A 27,465-nucleotide genomic window follows, 5' to 3' on the forward strand; every position below is an offset into this window, starting at 1 on the left:
TTATGCACAAAAGTTAGGAGCTCATGCCAGGAGGCACTTTGCTGCATCCGATGCTGTCAACCTTGCCTTGGGTGCCTGATAACCCAGGGAAGTGGCAGTCAACACAATACCCATCAGGGAAACCGGAACCTTCATAACGATATATACCAAATGTGACTTTGGTATCATAAGGCAGAATAAATGCCAAATATGCCATGAGAGTATGTCTCTAAATAGAAAATAAATTTCACAAAACTGAATTAAAAGCTAAATGAATTGTCATTAGTAAAGTCAAGTAAAATCAGTTAGCAAGACTGAAGATGTGTTTAAATCTTTATATTTTATACTTCCTAATATTTGCTTTTCATGTAAACTTACACACAGGACCATGCATTACTAGTTCTTTCACATCTTGCCAAGTGGCAGGAGAAAGTATGTCAGATACTTGAAAATGTCACACAAAAACAGATTCATAACACATAAACATATGACCATTTATAATCTTCATAAAAGAACAACCAGCTCACAAACGCTATTCGAATTCATACTCCAGTGCATTATATGGTAAAAGCATTAGTTCCTCTTTCTCTTGTTGGGGCCATGGCGACCCATGTTCTTTCTCTTGCCTCCAAATTTGCCCTTCTTTGAATTTACATTGTTGTGTACTCTTGCCCGAGCCTGGTTGGCTGTCTTCAGCAGCTCTTCCTCCTCTTCACCCTCCACAACACGCAGCTTAACCTCCACATCTTTCACCTGAGAAAAACATCCATATTAAACCCATTTGTACTGGCATGTCCTTTTCCCCCCTGCCCTCCACAAATAAATTTTCTTATTGCACATGAACACCCTTCAGTGAGAGTGTGAGTGTGAGTGTGTGTGTGTATATATATATATATATATATGTATATATATATATATATATGTATATATATATATATATATATATATATATATGTATATATATATATATATATATATATATATATATATATATATATATATATATGAAAAGGCTTCCCCCTTGTAAGGGCAGTAGCCAGACAAGACATACACCCATTTACTTCCCCTTTTATCTTAGTTTATTGTGGATGACCCTCTTTATTTATTTATATATATATATATATATATATAAGGAATGTCTCCCGTGGGGCTACAGGGAGGATGCCTAGTCCTAATCGCCATCCTGTTTTTCTCACCTCTTATGATTCAAGTGGGAGTGGGAATACTTGGTGGCAGCATTCTATCACCCACCACAAGGTAGGAGAAAAAAGGAAATGAATATTCACAGAAATGGTACAGGACAGTAACAAGGAGTTGGGGGACAGCATAATGTAGGGGCAGTCGCAGTATAATAAGTGTCATTTCTCTGTGAACAGTCCTCCTCTATCACAGACAAAATGATGTGTGGCTCAGGTCCATAGGGGTGCCCCATATAGACCCTTAAGTATCAATTGCATACTACTTTGCCACAATAACATGCAGCCAATACCCTGTTTCTGACCCAGAGTACTGGACAAGATGCAGGGATGACCCATCATCCAGGAGGTGCCAAGATAAGAGGGTGGAGCATGATAAGGATGGAATGGGTGGGAGTGGTTTTTATGCCTTTGCTTTTTGGCTACCTCCCTTATAAGGAGGAAAAAAGCCTTTGTTATATGTATGTATGCATTGTGGATGAAGGGCCACTAGAAGCTGTAGTAAAAGGGCCAAACCCATCTCAATGAGAATCTTTTGCATGAAATTAAATTTGGCCTAGATTATGGCTTCCACAAGATACAAGACGAATTTTGACTTTTGATGGATGCTACTGCTATCATAATTTGTTATTACCTGTTTTCCGATCTAATACATCTGTATTTCCCAGTTTTCCTTCCAAGAGGGGGGAGTTCATGAAGGTTAACGAAACAACAAACTACCAAGAAGTGATGGAACTAGTTTTCACTGCTTACCTTCAATTTGCCTTGAAGCTTCTCCAGCATATCCTTGTTAGAGTTTTCTTCCTTGAACCTTATATACCCCTCCACTCTGCCTCTTCCAAATTCAATAAAAGCACACTGATCTGTGAACTCTGTCAGAGCTTCACTGATGTCTTCCCTTGAAAAGTCTTCCTTCAGTTCAGATATGTGCAAGTAAGTTCCTTTAGGGAGAGGTTTGAAATCACTTTGTTCTACTTCCTGAAAAATAAGTATACTGGTGTTTTGACAACCGTACGACCATGATAAACTTAAATCATCACTAACCTGTACTAAGGTATTGACTACATGATGTGAAATGCAGTCAATATTTTCATGACAGTTTCTGGAGTGCCTCCCACTTCACGCTCACTCACCAACTCCAAACCCCTGCTTAGCACTCTAGTATTTACCTCCCTTACCATCTTATCCATATACACAATGGGCTGACACTGTCTTTGGACTGGACCCAAGACCATTATTTACCAGCTTTGCCTGTAGTTCCTTTACCTTTAGACACAAGGAGAGATGACAAACACTAACTGTTCTCCTTCTACTACTTTCAACAAGAGACAGAAACTCCCACACTAATACAATGCAGACACCACTCCAAAGTTTCTTCCCTGAGGTTGAGCCTGGATACCAATGGTAGCTGATGTGGAGCTGCTGGTTTCCTCTCAAAATAACTTGGGGCAATAACTGACTAACTAATAAAATTATTAACAGTGATGTAAATACAAAAAAAAAAAAAGATGTGACACTAATGCTACTCTATAAACCCTGAAGAATAATTAAAGGCAACATATTAAGAACTTACTGCTGCTTCTTCTTCTTCCTTTTGTTTTTTTCTAGCTTCCTTTCTTGCCTTTCTTTCAGCCATTTCTTGAGTCTTCTCTTCAATATAGTCTAGGTGCCATTTGCGAATGAGATGTGTATCCTTAAACTTCACTTCCTCTATAGCCATAAATTCTTCTGCCTTCTCACGTGCTGGGAAAACTACAAGAACTGATCCTTTAAACTCTTGCTTATTCACAGCAGAATCAAAATAGTGCCGCATCTGAAACAAAATTGATGGTGAATAATTGTTCAACCCTTTCAAACATCCAAATAAATTTCTGCAATTGCAAATTCACTGCACACCTTACACAAACTAACTCACGTAGTAATAAAAATAAGAGTCCCCTATCTTAGGCACACTAAACCACCTCACCTTGAGATAACTAAATTTTGCAATAAAACTCCTGAAAGCAAAGGCAGTAGGAATAGATGGCATCCATAATAAAATGATAATTCACTAGGGACCATAGGCCAGGCACTGGTTACTCAACCTTTTCGACCAGTGCATAATGACAAAGTACTGAAGATACGGAAAAAGGCTAAATTCATTGCCCTGCCTAAACCTAAAAAAAATCTAACAAAACCTCAGAATATCTCCCTTATGTACAATCTATACAAGTTATGAGAGACTTTTCCTAAACAGACTTGAGCCAACAGTTGAAGATCAACTGTACACCAATGACCACCCTGCCTTCATAGACACAAGAGGATTTTTGTATGCCAACAACTTGTCTTGCCACTCAGTCACCCTCATTCACCACTATCAAACAAAGGCTCACTGCTGCACTAAAAGAAGTGGGACAGTATTACAAACAGTAGTCCCTCAACGCAAGCCCTGAAAAAACTAACATTTGTGCATTCCACCTCTAAACTTTGCAGCAAACAGGAAACTAATCATTTCCTGGATCGGAAGAGCTCTGGATTACGAAGACCACCCTGTCTATTTATATGTTACCCTGGACCATTCACTCACCCATATGTCAATAAACTCAAACGGAAATTGTCAAGATTGTCTCTATCAACTAGATTAGTTAATAACAAATGGGGTGCAGTTCTTAAAACCTTGAGAACCACTGCACCAGCTCTCTGCTATTCTACAAAAGAATACTGTGCCGCTGTGTGGTCAAGATCCACCCATGCAAAGAAAATTGATCCTCTACTTAATGAATTACCTGCACAGGCCCTATGGTATCACTCCACCATCAGTGTAAAGAGAAGTAATAACATATATATACCAACAGCTTTTTCTCCCTTACAAGAGAGGTAGCCAAAAACAAATATATAAAATCCACTCCCATTCACCCCCCCTCCCTCCTTATCTTGGCTCCTCCTCAATAAAGGGTCATCTCTGCATCTCACCCACTGTCCTGGGCCAGATGCAATGTAGCAAGATGCAGCATATCCACAACAAGGTTGCTTCATTTAATTGGTGATCTCCCCTCCATGAAAAAAAAAGGAAGAAGAAGAAGAAGAAGAAGAAGAAGAAGAAGAAGAAGAAGAAGAAGAAGAAGGAGGAGGAGGAGGAGGAGGAGGAGGAGGAAGGAAGGATGGGAAGAAATACCTTTGGGCTGTGTGACAAAATATCATTCACACATATTTCCTCATCCCCCACCCACTCCCTTCCATGCATAATAGCATAATAGTCTTTCTTCACTCATTCTTTCTGTGTCCAGACCATCCCAATACTCTTTCATCAACTCTATCTCCCAACTCCCTTTTCACCCCGACTCTCCTCACCTCTTCATTTCTCACGCTATCTAGCCTAGTAACTCCTACCATACTTCTCAAGCATTTCATCTCACACATTTAAATTCTTCCTCTCTTATGCTCCATGTTTCTGCCACATACAGTGCTGTCATCACAATCACTCCTTCCTACAATCTCCTCTTAACATCCATTTCCAATTGTCTATTTCTCACTACAATTTTTAATCCCCCAAGGCAGTTACCTGCTTCTCTCAATTTACATTCTACCACCACCTCCACTCCCCCTTTCCCACTACATTTCCACCATAGTATCTAAAGCTATCCACTCCTCCAGTCTCTCTCCCTTATTACTCACTTCCAATTTGCTGCTTTCCTCTCCCCTTGTACACCTCATCACCTTACTTTTACCCACATTTATTTTCAAGTTCTTTTTTTCGTACACCATCCCAAACCCTGTCACTAACTTCTTTAATCCCTCTTCTGATCCTAACACAAGCACAGTATTGTCAGCAAACAACTGGCTGATCTTCCATTTTCTTTGACCATCTCCGAAGGCACTTACAAAACTTGTATCTCCCTTTCCACATTAACCTTGAAGAAACCTCTTTCCACTCCACCATATGCTTACCTATCTATTCACTTACTAGTATAGCCACCCCTTGTTTTCCTCGTCCTCTTCACTCCTGACATCCTCCCAACTATACTCCGAAACTCAAACTCGCCCCTCCTTTTCAACTTAGTTTCACTCATTGCCAACACATTCATCTTTCTTTCCATAAACATACTGCCTATCTCTTTAATGTGTGTGAACCATATCCATGCACATTAAAATATCCAAACCTTACTGTTCTGGTTGGAAAACTCTTCCCACACATGGAAAACTCTTCCCACACACTCTTATGCTTTTGCTTGCTTTTTGTTTTTAGGAACCTTGGTGCTATAGAGAGTAGGATGCCTACTCCTATCTCCATCCCATTTTATGACTCAAATGGGAAGAATAGGTGGCAGTATTCTTTCTCCCCTACAATTTGAAACCTAAAAAATAAAAACTTACCACAACAGTATCATATGGACCATATTGCTTGAAATATTCCAGTAGTGTATCAAGGGTGCAAGAACCATCTTTGGGGAAACCTTTACAATATACAGTTCTTTTTTTAGTTTCTTCTTTCATATCTTCATCAAATACTGGAAGCGGTATATTTGTAGAGCGTCTGATCTTCTGCTTATCCTCATGGATCTGGAAAGAAGAAAATAATTAGAATAGATAAAGTATAAAAAAAAAAATAAAAAAAAAATAAAAAAAAAATTGTGTGCAATGGGAAATACTGTAAGATGACTAAAAATAACAATAACTGTTGCTTTGATTTTTTTGACCAGAAACCCACAGCTCTACAGTAGCTGGCAATAGGACTTGGGTCCTCCCATAGTCTTTCTAGGAAGAGACATTGGATTGTTGTTCTGTTGTAATGGTGTTGGACTGTTTCTATATCACAGGGCTATAGTGGGAACAGGCACTAGTCATCTCTGTATTGTGGACATGAAGTTGACTTACTATTGTCAACTCTTACTTCAAGCATATTTCTTTGATTAAGCATCCTCAGTGTGAAAAATTATTGCAAGAGTTAATGTCGACATTATCTAATTATGTAACAATTAGTGCTGTCTTGCTCAAAAATTGTTCTACCATTCTGCTTTACCATGAAAATTTCATCCATGCAGCATCTTTTTCCTAAACCCCCAATGTACTTCCCTAATTACCCCTCTTCCCCTCCTAATCCTCTTGATTTATACTCTTCCATGTGCCCTTGGGTTACAAGGTTAGACTGAGTGAGAAATGAGGTGAGGTGGAGTGGGGGTGGAAAAAGAGATGGCAGATAGGGCTGATGAAAGAGTATTGGGATGGTTTTGACACATGGAAAGAGTGAAGAAAGGTTAGTAAAAAAGGTGTGGAGGGCATGGATGTAGTAAACTTGTGGGGACAACCAAGGATGAAATGGATAGATGGGGGTAAAATGGGCTTTGAGCAATAGGGGAATGTCTGTAGAGCAAGGAAGGGAGAAGACAGGAGATAGTATAATGAGAAATAGACATTTGGGAATGGGTGCTATGAGGAGATTGAATGAAAAAGTGATTGTGCCAACAGTACAGTATGGGGCAGAAACATGGAGAGAGGAGTTAAAATGTGTTTGAGATAAGGTGCTTGAGAATTATGATAGGGGTTACTAGGCTGGATACAGTGAGAAATGAGGTGAGAACATGGGTGGAAAGGGAGTTGGGAGATAGGGTTGATAAGAGTATTGGAATGGTTTGGACACATGGAAAGAATGACTGAAGAAAGATTAGTAAAAGATGTGTGGAAGGCAGAGGCAGAAGTATTGAACATGAGGGGGCAACCAATGATGAGATGGATTGATGGGTAAGGGGCATTGGAAAAGAGGGGAATGTCTGTTGAGGAAGGATGGGAGAAGATAGGGGTGAATGGAGAATGGTTGTGTATTGATGATGCTGTGATGCATGAAAGAGAGTGGGTGGGGGATGGGGGTGAGGGAGTGTATGGAGAGAAAAAAAAAAAAAAGGCAGCCTGAAGGGATTTCTCCCTATCTCCATTTCTGCATGAGTGGCGGGAGGGGGGTGGGGTCACCAATCTAATTAAGCGGCCTTGTTCACCTTGAGGAGCCAAGATAAGAGGGAGGGAAGGGGGTGGATGGGAATGGGTATGGAATGGGTGGATGTGGATTTTATGCCTTTGTCTTTTGGCTACCTCCCTTGAAAGGGGGAAAAGCCTTTGGTATATGTATGTATGAGAATGGTTGAGTATAGATGATACTTTAATGGATTACATATATATATATATATATATATATATATATATATATATACACACACACACACACACACAGAGAAAAGAAGAAATCATTTTAGGCTACATAAGTTTTTCACCCATTCACAACTACTCCCCACCCACACCCATTACCCTTGTACCCAAGGCTCCCTTTACACTATCCATTCACCAATCCCATTCTTAAAAAACAAAATAAATATACTAACCTCCATAAGATCTGTTGTGGACTTCTTGAGTGCAACAACTATGGCATCATGGTCAGTAGTGAGGGATGCAAGTCGCTTGAACTTTGTCATTGTTTCCAGAGGAATCCATCCATCATCTTTCTTAATCTGTAAGTTATAAGTAAACAAGTTATTTCAAATATATTTTTAATGACTTCCATTTCAATTCATTAAAATACAATAAAACAAATATACAACACCTTACCTCTTCTTGCAGGAATTTGTCTCTTGGTAGGTTGTAATCCCCAAAGTAGTATTCAATCTGCTTGATAATCTTGCCTTCCAACTCTGTTTTCTCATTGGAGGTGCCATTGGTAGCAGCAACGTCACCATTCATGTTGATGTAGTTACTGAAAGAAAGCAAGATGGAACTAGCAACACTTAACCTCTTGAATATGATGATGCCTATGTATGCATCATGAGCCACAATTAGGGTATATGAGGATGCCAGCATCTGCTTCCTGATTATATTTATTTTGTAGTTGAGTGACCCTCATATTCTGTGAACAGGGTTGACTACATTTTCTGTGATGTTATATTTATTCAGGGTGAAAGAGAACAATTATAACAGTAGTAACTTTATATTTTGTAACGAGTGTATTGTGATACATCATTATACATCAAGCAACCAGATGTGTGCATATTTGACTTGTATTGAAGAGGTTAATAAGGTCAAAACTATTGCCAAGGAGGAAACTTGCAGGAAATATGTTCCCATTTCTAACCAGTTTTTTGTTTTTATTCCTCTTAATTTCTACTCAATAAACTTTTCATATCACCCACCATATAATAGTCTTTTTATAAGTAAGGTTAGGTTAGAACAGACGAATTTATCATACTTTGAATGAATGGATCTGACAGACGAGTGTGTGGGTGGAGGAAGAAGATGGGAAGATGGGCTGGAACTCCTTTATCACTTATATGTTTCAACCAACTTGGTCTTCTTCAGTAAACTGTCTTTAAACAACTCAAACCTTACATTTATACATTTGAAGTTGGAAACTTGGATAGGTCATCCCACTGGCTGTCTGGGGATTCCCATTCCCGTACTACGTACATGGTTCCTAAATGTATTATCAATTTGATTGCTACCTTCGATAATCATACAAAACCTTCTCTATCACTGGTATTTTCAAGTGTTAATATAAGTAGCTTCAACTGCTTTTCTCGTGTCTCTCTTTAATCCCATATGCAGAACCTCAACCCCATCCCAGTGGGGCAAACATCCAGATTTGTCAGTGTGCTGAACAAGTGAGTTGGATGTTCTGTGTGACCATGTTCCTCTTATGCTCGGCCAGGCATTTCTCAATGCCTCGACCTGACTTGTACTTTAATTTCTTTGACCTCTACATCTACCAAAACAAATATGGGATCTCAAGCAATTGAAGTGGCTACATTTGTGTATAGCTTTTAGCAACTTTTTCTATTATTGATTTCTGCCAAGAATAATGTATATTACATGTATTATATTTTACAAAATTGTTATTTTTCTATTGCTATATTGCACAAGTGTGCAATTCTAAAAATTTACCACTTTTATCTTAATTTACTAATGAAGAGAATTGGCATGCCTGGTTACTACAATAGTCTGAGAAGATATCAAAACCACTGTTCTGAAAGTGAAATGCAGCCTAGAAATCAGCAAAGCCACAACTATAATGTGCTTGGAAACCTTTATTTCAGTATTGATGCCACTTCTCATCGCCACATACAGGTAGTGAAAAAGGCAAGCAAAGTAGAAGTATAAATCATTCTGACTTCTGGTGAGGAGGAATGTACGTTGACACTATGGAAAGCCAACTATCCAGGTCTTGGAGACTGCCTAGTGCTGGTCATTTGAAATATGCCAAAAATAAGTTTTTGGTATAGTTGATACCAAAAACATTGAGGAGTATACCAAAAACCTTTATTTCTACAAAGTATCCACAAAATATTGTGAATAGAGAGGAAAGTTGAATTCTAGTATCTAACAACTGTATCTAATTATTTAGGACCATGAATGTTGAAGACGAACTAAGAGAAGTCTCACAAATTGGTCTAGTCTAGTCTAAGGTTCCCTAGAGATGCTAAATGCATTCCCCACAGAAGGTTACATTAGGTTAGACTAGACCAATTTATTACTTCCATTATTGTCTTCGACAACAAACAAAAACATACATCTTGAACCATGCCGACAACCGAATTGTAGCTAGGGTATCACTTTTAGTAAATATTAATATATCAATGTAACAAATATTTTTCTTGGCAGAAATCAATAACAGAAAATGTTGCTAAAAGCTATGCATAAATGAAAGAAGTCGAGTCAATTCCTTTAGACACCATCTTTGTTTCAATAGATTCAGAGGTGGAAGACAATGACACTGATGACATCTACAATTACAAATTCTGCATTACTTAATGCAGGTTAGGTTAGGTTCGAATTGACAAATTTATCATACTTTGCTTTCTTAGTCCTCCACATCTACCAAAACAAAGATGGCATCTCAAGCAGTCGACACAGCTATGTTTATTTGTGTATAGGTTTTAGAAACCTTCTGTTATTGAGTTTCCCAAAGAATGTATATTAATGTTGATGTATTATAATTTACAAAATCATTATTTAATTTTCTATTGCTATATTGCATAAGAGTGCACTTCTGAAAATTTACCAATATTTCTTTTTAATATAAATTTTTGCCACTAAAAAAATAGGTAAATTTTAAGTGCACACTTACGTGATATAGCAATAGAAAATTAAATAATAATTTCGTAAATTATAATACATCAATGAATACATGTTATTCTTGGCAGAAATCAATAAATGAAAAAGTGGCTAAAAAGTTATAAACAAAGAAACATAGCCATTTCAGTTGCTCAAGATGCCATGACTGTTTTGGTAGAGGCTGAGGCCAAAAAAATTAAATTATGATAGATTCGTTTGTTCTAACCTAACCTGCATTTAGTAATGCGGTACCTGTAATTCTAGAGATCATCTGGGTCATTGTATCTGACCTCCGTATCTATCACAACAAAGACTGTGTCTAAAAGGAGTCGAAGTAACTTCATTCGTTTCTGTATAGGTTTAAGCAACGTCTTTCTATACTGATTTCCACCAAGAGAAATATTATATTGATGTATTATAATTAACAAAATTATCTAATTTTCTAGTGCTATACTGTATAGATGGGCACTTAAAAAATCTACATTGATATAGTATAATTTAAAAAATATTTAATTTTCTATTTGAGGTGTGTACTAGAGATTTACCTGTAAATTTCTAGAAGTGCACACCTATGTGATATAGCAACAGAAAATTAATTCCCGTATTTTCCGGCTTAAAATGCGCATCGGGTTATAATGCGCACCCATGCACTTCGTTATCTTAGTACACAGATAGCGCGCACCGAGCTATAATGCGCATGCCAGGAAAAGTCACTGGTGGCTAAAGCTCGTGAACTGCATGTATGCGACTCCTGCTTGCATTGGTCCATTGTTTTGTGGGAAATTTGAGCCATGAAAAGTTTATTGAATACAAAATGTACATGAAAAATTTCGGATTTTTACAGAAAAATTGTAATATACTTGTATCCATTACTAACTTACTAACCATCACCCACCACGCACGTGATCCACATGCTTGCAGCAGAGCGAGACTTCCTCTTGCTTACCTTGCGTTTCCCACAACATACACCTGGCGCAGCACATTTGAAGACAAACAAGATATAGATGCCCAGTGTCACCAGACTAACCTATCATAAATCCTTTTATTATAACTGCCCTAGTATATTAAGCATAAACTAACATATATATATAATATACCAAACAATATCCACCAATTATAGGACTAACCCTCTTACATAGAACAGACCCCATGCAATGAATAACAAGACTAACACCCTTGCTTGAAACCACTAACACTCCTATAAAATGTTTAACACCCATGTCACGTAGCCAGAGCTGGGGTAGGTGAAGAACCTACCGCCGGAGGCTGGGTAGGTCACGAACCTACCGGCCAGAGGTCAGAGCTATTGTGCCCTAGGTCAAGGCCTGGCACTTATTGTATTTAGCCCAAAGGGGCATTTGCATTTGTAGTTTAACCTGAATCTCTTGTTTGAATAAACAAAGAAAACTCCCGCTTTGGAGTCTATCTCGCCGCATTAAGACTTCCCTACGTAACCACACAACCTACCATACCGGTTACACTGGTGGCTCGCGGTGGCCACAACTACGTACCATAACGGTTACACTATCCCACCGCTGCCACCAGTGTAACCGTTATGGTACGTAGTTGTGGCCACTGCGAGCCACCAGTGTAACCCCTACAGCCACAACACCCTGCCAGAAGCAATACAGAACCAAGGACAACTTGGAATGTGCAGAAGCCGACTTCAGCCATGTCATTAACAGACAAAATTACCGAAAGTATAATATGCAATTTTCTCGGTGAAAAAAAAAAAAAAACTTGCTATAAACAAATTTACCAACTAATGAAGCCACTAGGATACAGTCCAGATGCCATGCCAGTCCAGTCACTACCAGACATTAGGTTTCACGTTGTAGACCAGGTGTTCTCCAACTCCAGGTGACATTAATAAGTGCTGTTACAAAGACAATAGGGCTTCATTGGACTTTATGAGAGAACACAGGACTCTGCCGTCATCTGTTAATTGCCCAAGGTACAATAATAACCAGGCCATCAGCATCCGTGATGACAACGGCCCGCATGATCTTAAGATTTTGAGGTACTGAATTACTAATCATTGGTTAGGCTACATAGGTTTGTTAGGTTATAAGAGACTAATTTATCATCCTTTCATTTCTTCGTCCTCGGCACCTATCAAAACAACATGGCCTATCATGCAACCGCCACAACTTCATTCATTAGAAAATAGGTTTTAGCAACGTTATTGTTACTGATTTCCACCAAGAAAATTGCATATTATAATTTACAAAATTAATAATTAATTGTTTGCTATATCACAAAGGTGTGCACAACTAAAAATTTACTAAAGAAAAAGTTAGGAATGAAAATTCCACTTGGAAAAATTATGTACATTTCTATATGTAGTGTTTTTGTTTGCAATATTAAGCTTGTTAGTGTATGTTATGCATATGATAGAGTTAACTCTAAGCGTGTGTACACAGTTACAGTATATTTAATAATTACAGCATGATAACTATGGGCTACATACTGATATCCTTATTATTACCATTATTACTACTAATGTTATTATCATCATTACCATTATTATCACTATTATTATTCCTATCATTACCAGTAAGAGCTGGTGAATGGATACGTTATTGATATGTGGACAATCTGCGGTTAGGGGTAGTGCCTGGGCTGGCATTGCCCAACCTGCCGCTATAGCAAACTCCTTTTGTATCCTTTTCCATGTGCATTGATATCCATTCATAATTTGATTGAACCCAATTTCCTTATTATGTTCTACCACACTCACGATCCTCCACACATAACTTTATATATTTATTCTACATTAATAGCATCTGGATGTATTCAACACCAAGAACATAGTTTTCCTGCAGTTTTACCAATGGTCCAGCGTACTCACGATAATATGCGACAACATTAAAAAAAAATGCAGTTAGAAAAACATACCAACCTTATTTCCAGGAAATGTAATGAATCCAACAATAGTTCGAATGTATTGCAACACTTTAATCAATGTTTCACCTCCTCACGTGGGCTTTGCAGCGTTCGTACTATAGTCTACAAATCAAACACTCGGCTTACTTGAAGTTTGGGACGCGTAATGAATAAAAATACTGTCGACATTTTTCTTTATACGGTAGTTAAGATGCTACTACATTTTTATTATTATAATACTTATTATAGCTATTTTACCATGTTGTGATAACATTTCAGAAATTCAACTATAATGTATATGTCTTTGCTTGTTTAAATTGCACGTAAAAATTATAAAAAGAAATTAAATATGGGTTACCTTTTTATTACAATTAAGTTGCTTTTTGAAAGTTGATATTCCTGTAATCAATGTCATATCAAACATCCACTCCGGAATACTTGCTTTGTTTACAAACTGCAGAACGGGTGAAGACATGTAAGGTGTGTGTGCAGTAAAAACTTGTAAATTTACGCAACGCCAAGAATATTTAGATTAGTTTTGATATAACTTTGTGTGCTGAAAAATGACTCTGCAACTTTTTGAGCGCAGAGAAACAAGTAAACAGGTTCCAGTCGCCATTAAGCAGTCCCTCCTGACACCGAATCTTATCCGACGCCGAACTTGTGTGATTTCATATTTTCGTCATGGGAATATATGTAGGACCAAGTTAACGCTATTAATTAATCCTAGCGTTACAAATAGTGAGTTATGATAAAACAAGCTTGTTATTACTACAAAATGTTAGGTAAATTTGTCGAACATAAGTCATTTGTGTCACCTCTAAACTAGGTTTTCACAATACCAGATTAACTCCTGGAATGTCTAATTTATCCAACTTATCCCTCTAATATTCAGCAATCACACCAAATTTTAGGTGATAAAATAACAATTCCTCAACTATTCCTTCACAACTTCCTTAAAAAAAAAGAGGGCTAATCAAATTATAGATACTGCAGAAAATAAAAGAAAGCACTGATATCAACTTTCCTATCTTAAAAAGAAACTATGCTCCCTGGACTAACCCATTACAAGTATAGGTAAATCGGTTTCTGCAGGTCTCCATTAATTAACACAAGACTCAAGTGATAAATCATGTATCAGAAATCAGAAAAAAAAATACATTACAATGAAGGGTTTGGCTGTTTCTGGAATCACAGAAATATGCCAGCCAACATGTTTCGTGATGAGCAAGCTACACATTAGTGCCATCTTCCATTTTGTTTAATAAGTGGTTTCTAAGCTTTTGAGAGTTTTTGGGTTTTTAGATTATGGCATTAGTGTAGATAAACTTAGTTTAATGGCTTGCAGCTCATTTTTTTTTTCTTTTCTTTTTGCGGTCAATTTATAGTTTCACCCAACCATAGAATTCGATATGTGGCTTATGTGTTTCTGGTGAGAAATGTTGTGATACGAACAATGGTGTACATCATTTCCGTCGCAAATGCGTACTTTTGAAGTAATTAAGTATTGAAGTTATGCATTTATGCTTACATCTCCTGAATGATGTGGGGGCACGTATGGGAAATTGGGGTTTTTGGGTGGGGAGGACTAATAAATGGAGTAATGTGCATCGCAAAACAGGTATAAAATGAAGAAGACTAAAGAAAGAAAAAAAAAAAAAGATCCCATTTCGGCAGGCACCACACGCGGGGCCATGTTTGTTTACTAACGATTGTAAGTATTTGTGACTATAACCACTAGATTTAGGGAAGCCGCTTGTGCAAGAGTTGGCAATCATAAACTAACCTAACCTAATGGAGGTAATGTTAGTTTATGGTTAGGAAGTCTTGTGCGGCTTGAGTGGACTTCACTAAATGTAGCTGATATAGCGAGACATTTTTCGAATCATTGGGAAAAACAAACATGGCTACCGCTCATGTTAGGCGGGACTCCGGCTCTAACATGTGATTTTTATTTTATTTTATTTTATTTATTATTATTATTTTTTTTTAAGTGTTTTTGTTCATTTTATACCTGTTTTGCAATCCGCATTACTCCATTTATTAGTGTTCCCCACCCAAAAACCCCGATTTCCCACAAGTTCCCCCAGATCGTTCGGGAGATGTAGGCATAAGTGCATAACTTCAATAATCAATTACTTGAAAAGTACATATTTGCAACGGAAATGTACACCATCATTCATATCACAACATTTCTCACCAGAAACACATAAACCACATATCAAATTCTATGGTTGGGTGAAACTATAAATTGTCCTTTTTTCTTTAGTCACACATATAGTATATCATCTAATTACTGAAAAAAGTTGATACTGATAGTATATATCTTTCAGTAATTAGATGATATTGAATATCACCTAGTAGGGGATGTACTGTGCACATGGTAAACATGTATATAAACAGAGAGCTTATAAACTGTACAAAATGAAGCATTTAGGATATCAGGATGCACCTGAAACACTTCAATAGAGCATTTGCATACAGGCACCAAAATTTTTCCTTTGAAATATTATATGAGTGATAGAGCCCTCACATCACACAAATACCACACTTTACACAGCATAAAACACCCCTAGCAGTATTCTACTCAAATATTTACAATAACCTATCCCCAGTATCTTATAGTACATCTAAACAAGAGCACATAAACACATGGGTCACAGAACAAGTGCTCCTTGACAGACTGCCAAATGCTACACTCTGGCAACTGAGAAATCACACTCAAGGCAAACAAATTGTAAAGGTGTGCCTATATTCAATACCAATACAAAAATGGCCTAGCAACAAATCAGTTGTCCAAGATTCAACTACCAAATGGAAGACACAGAGCACTTAATAATGCACTGCCCCTAACTCACTCTCTCCAAGATGCAATTACCAAATGGAAGACACAGAGCATTTAATAATGCACTGCCCCTAACTCACTCTCTCCAGACAGCAAAACTACTTTTTTTTTAACTTTGAATGACTTATTGGTTGAACCTAGTGGCTGCAGGACATGTACACACAAGATAAAATCCTTCCTATAGAGCAACATATGAAAATGATAGGCACATAATTCTATGCAAGGGTTCTCAATCCCACACTTCCATCCCATCACATAATGCAACACAACCAACTGAATGCAACAAAAAGTGACACCAATATACTACACAAACATCCAGCACCCTGAGCTTCAGCTTGATTGTACAGGTGTCCCTTTGCACCAGGCCTTGGAAATGGCTGACCTGTATGTTCCTACTATGAGCACCCTGTATCATTTCCATACAAAAACACATGCACATTCATATCACAAAACAAGCACTACAAGATCAATACCCAGATTCCATACTTTAACAGGCCCTAAAAGAGAAATCCCTCCCATGACAAACTAGAACTAGACTGGTGCAACTGTATTCAGGCCACTATCCAGCTCTTAAACAGTACCAATACAGAATAAGTGTGGACAAATTGTCAAATTGCTTCAGATGCAATCACCATACAGCGGACACCAAGCACCTCATCCTACACTGCTCTACTCCAGCATTATATACCAAACACTTTTTCCCCCCATACAAGGAAGTTAGCTAAAACACAAAGACAAAAAACCCACTGCTACCCATTCCATCTCCATATACTCTATTTCCATCCATCCCCCCTCCCTCCCTCTTATTTTGGGTCTTTTTGGATGATGGGTCATCCCTGCATCTCACCCACTGCCCTAGGTCAGAAGCAGTTTTGCAAAACACAGTACATCCACAGTTAGGCCACTTCATTAAATAGGCGACCCCCTCTCTGTCCCCTCTTGCAGAAAAGGAGAAGACAGGAAGAAATCCCTTCAGGCAGCATGAATTTATTTTTTGCACATACTCCCCCACCCCCATCCCTTACCCTTTCCCTTTCATGCATCACAGCATCATCCATACACAACCATTCTCCATTCATCCCTATCTTCTGTCCTCTCCCTTCCTTCCTCAATGGGCACTCCCCTCTTTCCCAATGCCCTTTTTACCCCATCCATCCATTCTTGGTCACCCCCTCATGTTTACTCATTCCACACCTCTTTTATTAATATTTCTTCACTCATTCTTCCCATGTGTCCAAACCATCCCAATACTCTTTCATCAACCCTATCTCCAAATTCCCTTTCCACCCCAGTTCTCCTCCCCACCTCCTCATTTCTTACTCTATCCAGCCTAGTAACCCCTATCATACTTTCAAACTCCTCCTCTTGTCATCTCTTTTGTTCCATGTTTCTGCCTTACAGTGCTGTTGACACAATCACTCCTTCATATAATCCCCTCTTAACATCCATTCCCAAATATCTATTTCTCATTACACTTTTTAATCCCCCCAAGGCATTTACTTGCTTCTCTCAATCTCCATTCTACCTCCACTCCTCCCTCTCCTGCCACATTTGCACCCAAGTATCTAAAACTATCCACTTCCAGTCTTTCTCCCTTAATACTCACTTCCAGTCTGCTGCCACTTCCTCCCCTTGTACTTCTCATCACCTTATTTTACCCACATTTACCTTTAACTTCCTTCTTTTGCACACCTTCTCAAACTCTGTCACTAACCTCCTCAATCCTTCCTCTGATCCTGCTACAAGTGCAGTGTTGTCAGCAAACAACAACTGGCTTATCTCCCACTTTTCTCCATTTTCTTTCCAATCCCTGATGTATTACCCTTGCATTTATCTCTCATACCACCCCATCCATGTATAAACTGAACAGCCAAGGCAACATAACACATCCCTGACGAAGTCCCACTTTTACCTCAAACCGCTCTCTCCATTTCTGATTTTAACACAAGCTCTACTATTCTTGTAAAAACTCTTGGCTGCTTTTAAAAACTTTCCTCCTATCCCATATATCTGCAATACCACCCACAGTGCCATCATGTCTACCCTGTCTTAAGCCTTTTTCAAATCCATAAAGGCCCATCTTTATGTTTTCCTAAAGCTTTCTCACATATCTGTCTTACCACAAAAATCTGATCCACACAACCCCAACCTGTCCTCAATTACTCCCTCTGTTCCTCTCCTAATCCTCTCAATCAAGACCCTCCCATAAGCCTTCCCACCTACACTTAACAAACTGGTCCCTCCGAAACTACACACACACACACACTTGTCCCCTTTTCCCTTGTAAAGTGGAACTATACTGGCATTCCTCCAGTCCTCTGACACTCTACCCTCTTTTAAACAAACATTGAATCACCTCTTTTTTTTATATATAACAACTGCCTTCACTTCATCTTTCCTTATTTCTCCTCCATTTTCCTCACTCATCACTATTATTTTTTTTAGCACTTCCCACTGCAACAACCTTTCCCTCGCTATCCTCCTTCACATTTAGCAACTCCCTAAAATACTCTGCCCAGCCTTGCCTAGACAAAATAATTCCTCTTCCTTGAGTGACTTTGGGCCAATCTGATGGCTATTGCAGGTTACCTGGCACCTGTGGGTTTCGTATAGGACCTTGGGCAATGGATTGATTGATAACAGAGAAAACAATGAATTTATTGGTTACAAGTGGGAAACAGAATTATTATTGGGTTATCAGGACATTTGTACTGGAATGGTTGACACCTGCTTTATTACATTTTATATATATATACATGTGTCTTTCCAGATCTGATTTGCTCTTATTGAAGATGTCACAACCCGTGCAGCAGGTGGTGCAAGGTCAGGTGGTGCAGGGTCAAGTTGTACAAGGACAGATTGTACAAGGTCAAGTTGTAACCGCTGCACAAGTTGTTAACAGTGCAGGTATGCAAATTGACATTAGGTTGCAATTGTTAATATTTACCCTCTCATAGAATATTTTAAAAAATTATCTTATTTCATACTTATAATTTTTATTTTATTGTCATAGGTCAACAACTTATGACCCAGCTAGTATCTGGGCAGACAGTTGTAACTACTGGGCAGACAATACAAGGATCAGTTGTACATCCTGTACAGTCAGTGGGTAGTCAAGTTACAACTCTTCAGCCAGGACAGGTGGGTAATACTTTTATGAATATACAGAATATACAAAAGTACGGTCTGTCCGGGGTGAGGTGGACTGTGGTTTTGTCAAATCTGGAAAAACCCATACAAGTGGCATGTTTTCGTGCCAAAAATTCTGTCTGCCTACAGTGAGCAGGGAAGGGACAGAGCTTATCAGTGAGCCAAGAATTAATCACATCACAGTCATTGTCTCATTGGTGAGGAAGGAAGGAGGTTACAGGGGTCCCTCAAATAACGCGGATTCGAATAACATGGATTCAATCATACACGGATTTTATTTCAAAACCATCTCAAATGTAGAGAACCGTTTTAAAATTCACGCCAAGTCGGGCACGCACACGCACACACGCGGCAACATCGCAAACAATTTTACTGCCCTAACCTGTTGAAGTGTAATGTTTCTTTCGTTTGGAACACAACTAATAAGTCTGATAATGACTGTGCTTGTTGTGTCTTAATTTCTCTTATGAGGTTCTTGTTACTGGCGGTGGTGGTTTGGGAGATCAAAAACATATACAGGTAGTCATCGACTTACGACTGATCGACTTTACGACCACGAGATGGTGCAATAATATCTAACATTCAATAGAGTAATAGAATTGCAATGATATGCCTGGCAGTGCAGTACATTACTCCGCACACTGCGAGACGCGAGTACAATAGTTTTGGCAGGCTGCCGGCAGCGTCAGCATCCCAGCCAGCTAAATATTCTTTCATTTTGTTTGTTTGAAGTAAAATTTTTCCTAGTTTTGCATTGCATTTTGTATATTTGTATGTTTTGCAATTAATAAAATATAACAAACTTTTTATGCCTAGGCTAGTTTGTTGTCGATTACAATATGTTCGGTACAGTACTTAAACGAAAGAATGTGTTTTGTTGAAATAAAAAGAATCCTAATTTTGCCTTACATTTTGTATTTTTATGTTTTGCAATTAATAAAATGTAACAGTATTTTTTATGCCTAGTCTGTTGTCGATGACAAAATGTTCGGTACAGCATTTTGTATTTTTATGTTTTGCAATTAATAAAATGTAACAGTAAACTTTGTTTATGCCTAGTCTGTTGTCGATAACAATATTTTCGGTACAGTACGTAAACGAAAAGAATGTGTTTCAAAATATTTTTTTCCTAATTTTGCTTTACAATGATTTTAATGTAACCAACAAAAAAGGATTTGTAGGTCAAAGATGACAGGACTTTATTCAGTATGCGTAGGCCTAGGCTACGTTTCCTAACGAAAATGATAAAAAGTTAATGAATACTAAACAACGTAGCTCAAAGATAATAAGATTTTATTCAGTATGCATACGTTTCCTAAAGAAAGTCTGATGGTAAAGTATACAAATGTTAACAAATACGGTATTAAATATCATAGGTCAAAGATGATAGGATTTTATTCAATATGCTTAGGCCTAGGCTACGTTTCCCAAAGAAAATCAGATGAAATTATAAAAAGGTTAAAAATACTATACAACATAGTTCAAAGATGCTAAGATTATTTCAGTATGCTAAATATACAATATATATATATATTATATAAAGGGTAATATATACTGTATATATATATATAGACCGACTTGCGTCCAGATCGACTTACGACCTGTCTGTCGGAACCGGACTCGGTCGTAAGTCGACGACTACCTGTACACGCTTACGTGTAGACACGTGTTAGACAACCAGTGTATGTTGTGAATGCGCGTGCGTGTACATACAAATATGAACACAAACACACACACACATACATGCTTACTTGTACATGTTAACACAGATGCATACACGCACGCACATGCACACACATACATGCTTACTTGTACATGTTAACACAGATGCATACACGCACGCACATGCACACACATGCCACACACACATACATACCCCACATACACACACATATACATACACCACACACACACATATACATACACCACACACACACACAATGTGTATACGCCACATACACACACATGTATATACGCCACATACACATATGCATATACGCACAAACACGTACATACGCCACAAATGCCACATACACACGCGCACACATACACACACACGTACACATACACATACATACGGTTCTCGGTATTTAATGTGGAAAGTCAGCATACTCAGATTTGGTCATACGCGGTAATTTCAGGAACCTAACCCCCGCGTTATTTGAGGGACCCCTGTATATGATGTGACCCCTCCATCCAGGGCCCTCTCTCAAACCCAACCTCGACATCCTCTGAGCCACCCTGTTTTACCCATATGAGCATTACTAAGTATCCAAGTGCAGAAATCTGGCCAGGAAACAAAAGAAATTGTCAAACAGGTTGGCACATGTACTTGTGCCATCAGCTGCTGGGTTGCCAGATTTACCTGCGAGGTAGGCAGCCAGAATTCTACCATTGCTAAGAGGTCTGGGAGGCCTAAAAGACTGGGGATCGGGCTAGAATTATTGTAAAACATGAACTAGAGTTTAATCAACATGTGGTAGCCAGACAAGTGAAGGGAAAGAACCCAGGACTGTTTAGAGTGTTCAGTGAGAACCTTCAGCTGCTGTATTGCTGAATTGGGGTACATGAGCCACTGCCTGATGTAGAAGCCTCTTCTGATTCTCAAGCAGAGGCAGTTTCCTTTGTTTGCTGGCCAGATTTCTTGAGGGCAACTATCTGAGCTATGGTTTCTGCATTCAGATCATTAGTATTGCTTATATTGGTAACACAGGGTGGCTTGGAAGATGTCATAGTTGGGTTTGAGAGGGGACCCTGGATGGAGGGATCATGGCACACAACCTCCCACTTCACCGACAAGACAATGACTTATGTGATTAATTCTTGGCTCGCTGATAAGTTCTCCCCCTTCCCTGCTTGCTGTAGGTGTATAGAACTTTTGGCATGAAGCCATGCCACTTGTATGGGCCTTTCCAGATTTGACAAAAGTACTGTCTGCCTCACCCCGGGGGGACAGTGCTTTTGTCAAGCACTGCATGGATGATGTAGTTCTTGATTTATTTTAAAGTGATATTCCAGAATGTTATTTCAGGGCTGATCATGTTGCCAGTTGTGTTTAATTTTAAAATTAAAGCCTGTCAGTATGCTTTACCTTTATGAAACTGAAAAAAAAAACAAGCCAGGAATAGACCTTGTATTCCAGTTAGACAAGATACATTAGGCTGCTTTGATAGTTGTATTGCTTTGGTAATTCTCAAATTGATTATTAAATCATGGACATGTGTTACAGTATTTATTTATTTGTTTAGCTTGTTGTTGCCATTCACTAGCCTGTCTGGCTGAGCAGTCCTCTCTCACTGAGGAACACCACTGCTGGAAATGGGGTTTTCCCACAAATCCTTTATAGAATGTATATTGTATTGTTGGTGTATGTGATTGTGTACAGTGCAGTCTTCCATAAAGTATTATATAATATAGGGTGAAGTATTACATTCTGGGCAGTTGTCTGCAATGCTGTCATCCAGCCTCTTCAGGTATAGAAGGGCTGGATGGTGGCTGCATCGTAATCTGGCCAGGTGGACTCTGTCATACCAGGACCATTTGTTTAGGTTAAATGGGGTAAAGGGACTATAAACCCTGTCTTTTTATATACATCTCCCATATAATCAAGGAGACTACATTGCATCTGTCCTTGCTACAATGGTTGGGTAAGAGGCAATGCTGTAAGACACAACACTTCCACAGTAGCAGCCAAAGCTAGGTTACCCCACTGGTTCATTATATTGTGACATCCCTATCCTCATCAGTTTGAAAAATATACAGAGCAGACAATAACATGCCTTGAGGCTACATCATTTCCTCATTCATTTACAACCACTCTCCATTCACTCCTTTCTTTTTTACTCTCTTCCTTACACAACAGACATTCCTCTTGTATCCACCACCCCCTTCACCCTGCTCATTCATCTCACTCTTGGTCTTCCCTTCAAGTTCACTCCATCCACTTCTGCTTTTAATGCTCTTTCCCAGTCTTCCTTTACTCATTCTTTCCATATACCCTAACAATCTCAGCATCCTCTAGTTAACCCTATCTGCCAGATCTCTTGTTGGGAAGTTCACTGGAAACCTGCAGTTTCACAATTGCCAGCATTAGTCCTCAGACCCTCCCTTAGTAATAAAAATAAAGTATTGTCTTTGTTATGTTAATGTGGGTCTGGTTTTACTTTCAGGTTGTCACGGGTCAGCAGGTGCAGAATGTACAAGGGGTGCAGCATGTTGTTCAGGGACAACAGCAGATTCAAACAGTCAACCATCAGGTAAGTGTACACGTTTGGTTGCATTCCAGCAGTATTTCTATTAGCTGTATATTAACCATTACCATACCAAAGATTATGTTTTAATCTAGCCATGTCAATTTGTCATCCATTCTCCACTTATGCATATCTTGTCACTTACACCTTCATTTCAATAGTGACTGTTTTAACATGAAGCCAATGTTTTAGGGACTGGACCTACACATGATTTTTCTTGTTAATTAAAATCTCTACTCAGAGGAATAATACTACTTTTTTAGGACAGCTTATCCTCCTTTATGATGTTGCTTCAAAGCTATCCTTTATCAATTCTATGACTACCTTTTCTGGATCCTCTTGTAATGGTGGGAGTCGGGGGCTCTTCCACCATGTTTCTCATGGACCTAGGGGTCCTGCTCTCTGTATGTTTCTCCAACAAAAAGTCATAGTCAAGTATATGTATTATTATTTTTTTAACTATTGCTGTTATAATAATATGAAAGCTGTATCTGAAGGGTGCAGAATGGAAACCTTACAAGTAAAAGAACTGACATGGCAAACTCTTCATTTTCAGAATGCTGTTGTTGGTAACTTGCAGCCAGCAACACAAGTGAAGCAAGTTGTACAGAACCAGGCAGTCCCAGCACCCAATGCCTCCGCCAGCACCTCTGAGTCGTGGACACCGGTCAGTGCATCTTTGTAACCAGTTGTGTTACTGGGTCAAGAAGAGTAGAGTTCCTAATCTGTTAACTGCTCATGGCCTGAAATAGAGGACTAGGCAGCAAAAAATTCCAACCAATGGGTCTGGATAATCAGCACTGGGTAGTATGTACAAATACATATACCAACATCTTCTTCCCCCTTTGAAGGGAGGTATTCAAAATCAAAGACATAAATCCACTCCTATCCATTTTATCCCCACATAATCCACTCCCATTCACCACCCCTCTCTCCCTCCCACTTTTCCTGGCTCCTCCTGGATGACGGGTCATCCCTGCATGTTGCCCACTGCCCTTGGTCAGAAGCAAACCAGCAAGACACAGCACATCCACTGCAAGGTCACTTCACTTAATTGGGAAACCCCCCTCTCCATCCCCTCATGCATAAAAATAGAAGATGAGGAGAAATCCCTTCGGGCTATGTCAAAATATCATTCACACATACTCCCTCACCCCCCATCCCCTACCCACTCCCTTCCATGCATCACAGCATCATCTATACACAACCATTCTTCACTTATCCCTATCTTCTGTCTTCTCCCATCCTCAACAGACATTCCCCTCATTCCCAGTGCCTCTTTTACCCCATCCAGTCATCTCATCCTTGGTTGCCCCCTCATGTTCAGTCTTTCCACCTCTGCCTTCCACGGCTCTTTTACCAATCTTTCTTCACTCATTCTTTCCATGTGCCCAAACCATCCCAATACTCTTTCATCAACCCTATCTCCTAACTCCCTTTCCACCCCTGCTCTCCTCCTCACTCTATCCAGCCTAATAACCCCTACCATACTTCTCAGGCATTTCATCTCAAACACATTTAAACTATATCTTGTATTCCATGTTTCTGTCCCATACAGTGCTGTTGGCACAGTCACTCCTTCATACAATCTCCTCTTAGCATCCATCCCCAAATGTCTATTTCTTATTATACTTTTTAATCCTCCAAGGCATTTACTTGCTTCTCTCAACCTACATTCTATCTCCAACTCCACTCCTCCCTTTCTTGCCACATTCGCACCCAAGTATCTAAAGCTATCCACTTCCTCCAGTATGTGCTAAAAAGAAAAATAAATATCACAAGGCTGTTGAAATGAAGCAGTTGGTATGATGCAGTGATGTATAGTAAATTTATTCTCGTTTGCCATGCCACCCAGTGGAATTTCATTATTTTGGGTGGTGAATGGCGTAAAAGTTTGACTAAGAATGTTGAAAATAGTAAGAAGATGTTTTGGAATGTAGCAAAAAGGATAAGGAGGTTGAGTCAAGTAGAGTGAAAAAGTTAAAGTGTGCAGAAGGACAGATGTGGATAAAATTGAAGGCAGTAAGTGGAAAATGGGTAAAGTATTTTAGAGAATTGTTGAATATGGAAGAGGTTAGGGAGGGATTGTAGCAGTGGAAGGATCTAAGAAAATAACAGGGATATAGGGAGAGATGAGGTACAAAAGGCATTGAAAGCTGGTAAAGCACCTTGGTTGGATGGATGTCATGTGGAGTGTAACAAAGGAAGGAATTATTGTAGTAGGTTGGCTAGTGAGGTTGTTTAATGTGTACCTAAGAGAGAGGAATGTATGTATAGTCTCATTTTACAAAGGAAAAGACAAATATGATTGTCTTAGTTTTAGAGGGTTGTTGACCTGCTTCTGACCCAGGGCAATGGGCAAGATACAGGGATGACCTGTCATCCAGGAGGTGCCAAGATAAGGGGGTGGAGGGGAGGGGAGTGTGTTGGGGATGAAATGGATGGGAGTGGTTTTTATGCCTTTGTGTTTTGGCTACCTCCCTTGTGAGGGGGGAAAAGCTTTTGATATATGTAGGTTGTTGAGCATAGTTGCAGAGGAATATGGTAGGGTGTTAATTAAGAGGATTAGGAAAGGAACCATGTGGTTTTAGGAAAGTTAGAGAGTGCTGTATGTTTATAATTGAGTTGTAAGTATTATTCATTTTGGTTTCATGATTCACAGGTATTAACAAAGCAGAGAATCAACGAGTTGGTACGGGAAGTAGATCCAAATGAACAGCTTGATGATGATGTAGAAGAAATGCTATTTTGTATAGCAGATGACTTCATTGAGTCAACAGTTGATGCAGCATGTCGTCTGGCCAAGCACAGAGGGGGACGCACTTTGGATGTAAAAGATATACAGCTATATCTTGGTAAGACACTGCATGTTGTGCTTTGTAGATAATGTAAGAGTGACATTTAATTGCATACGTGGCCTAGTGGACTTCGTGTTGTGGACTGGAATGTGTAGGGTAACAAGTGATATTGATGACCACTTTCTATTGTTTTACTGTATAGGGTAAGTAGTAATGTGATTGGTTTGAAATATCTTTATCAACAAGTTGTTACAATTCATGTGTTGTAGATGATAATTGTGGCTTGAGTTTTACTTGGATAGTTTGGGCATATGGAAAGAACGAGTGAAATAAAGATCAGCAAAAAGGACTGTGGAAAGCAGAGGTAGGTGGAGTGAAGGGGGCCATGGGTATAAGGGGAATGTCTGCAGAACAGGGAAAGGAGAGGTCAAGAGGTGGGTGTGAGTGGAGATTGATTGTGAATGGATGATATATTATGTTGCTTGAAGGGATTTCTGTTGTGTAGTTTTGAGTGGATGAGGGGGAGGTCACACTCTATTGAAATGATGGAGGTAAACCAGCTTTGGCTCTTGGGCCATACCATGGTGATGTGCCTTGCTCTATTGCCTCTGACCCAAGTACTGGGCAAGGAACAGGGATGATTTTTCATTCATAAGGGGCTAAGTTAAAAGGATGAAGGGTGGGAATATGTGGGGATGAAATGGGTGGGATTGGATTTATGCCTTTGACTACCTCCCTTGTAAGAGGGAAGAAGCCCATGATATATGTATGTATGTTACTGACCACAAAACTATAGCCCCACAGTGGTTAGTAATGGTCCCAGTGCCCTCTCATGGATTGTTGTCTATGTTTTACGGGTGTATGACATATTTTGTGTCATTGTGTAGATACAGACCATTATCTGCAAGATGAGATAGCCATTGCAAAGAGAAGTCTTCATCACTTTCACTAGTATCTCACCAATTTGTTTTACTACACCTTCCTGTTTTAAACATTGAAAATTTTGTGCCATGTTTCATCTCCAAAACTTCTTATTCATCCATAGTCCATCCTTTCCATGGAATAGGTTGTTGTCTAAGTTGACTGTGGCTTACCCACATTTTTGTTTGTTCAGCACCCAGGCCACGAGCCTTCATAGCTTCATTCACACTAGCCACTTACCTTATCCTTGTTCTCACTCCCAGCATTGTATATTCTCATAAGACATGATTGGACCACCACAAGTTGGCCTGCCCTCCCCTCTCCCAAACATACTCCAATCAGCCAGTATTCTGTTGATCCAGTCCTCCCTT

The 27,465-nt window shown here is 39.1% G+C and overlaps 2 protein-coding genes across 5 annotated transcripts in view; one reads left to right on the forward strand and one right to left on the reverse strand.

Moving 5' to 3' along the window:
* LOC143026226 (lupus La protein homolog B-like) lies at positions 1-13,506 on the reverse strand. 3 transcript variants are annotated; one of them, XM_076186251.1, is made up of 7 exons: positions 13,489-13,506; positions 7,749-7,893; positions 7,526-7,651; positions 5,529-5,714; positions 2,749-2,988; positions 1,929-2,153; positions 1-732 (listed from the first exon to the last, which is right to left on the reverse strand). In XM_076186251.1, exons 2-7 carry the CDS (start codon positions 7,878-7,880, stop codon positions 553-555), a joined length of 1,089 nt encoding a protein of 362 aa, XP_076042366.1. In that variant the 5' UTR covers positions 7,881-7,893; positions 13,489-13,506; the 3' UTR covers positions 1-552. The 3 variants fall into 3 exon arrangements, with proteins under 3 accessions (XP_076042366.1, XP_076042363.1, XP_076042365.1); XM_076186248.1 differs by lacking the exon at positions 13,489-13,506 and adding an exon at positions 13,147-13,305; XM_076186250.1 differs by lacking the exon at positions 13,489-13,506 and adding an exon at positions 13,143-13,293.
* Taf12 (TATA-box binding protein associated factor 12) overlaps positions 13,500-27,465 on the forward strand; it is a 15,885-nt gene continuing 1,919 nt past the window's right edge. Inside the window, exons 1-6 of one of the 2 annotated variants that reach the window (XM_076186254.1) lie at positions 13,500-13,610; positions 18,746-18,882; positions 18,989-19,116; positions 23,295-23,381; positions 23,932-24,042; positions 26,038-26,230. In XM_076186254.1, the coding sequence (XP_076042369.1) occupies positions 18,768-18,882; positions 18,989-19,116; positions 23,295-23,381; positions 23,932-24,042; positions 26,038-26,230 (634 nt within the window). In that variant the 5' untranslated portion in view covers positions 13,500-13,610; positions 18,746-18,767. Of the gene's footprint in view, positions 13,872-18,745; positions 18,883-18,988; positions 19,117-23,294; positions 23,382-23,931; positions 24,043-26,037; positions 26,231-27,465 lie in introns of both variants that reach the window. The other variant, XM_076186253.1, reaches the window with a different exon arrangement.

Source organism: Oratosquilla oratoria, chromosome 6 (assembly GCF_046742065.1).
Source record: "Oratosquilla oratoria isolate Oo_2021 chromosome 6, ASM4674206v1, whole genome shotgun sequence".
NCBI lineage: Eukaryota > Metazoa > Arthropoda > Malacostraca > Stomatopoda > Squillidae > Oratosquilla > Oratosquilla oratoria.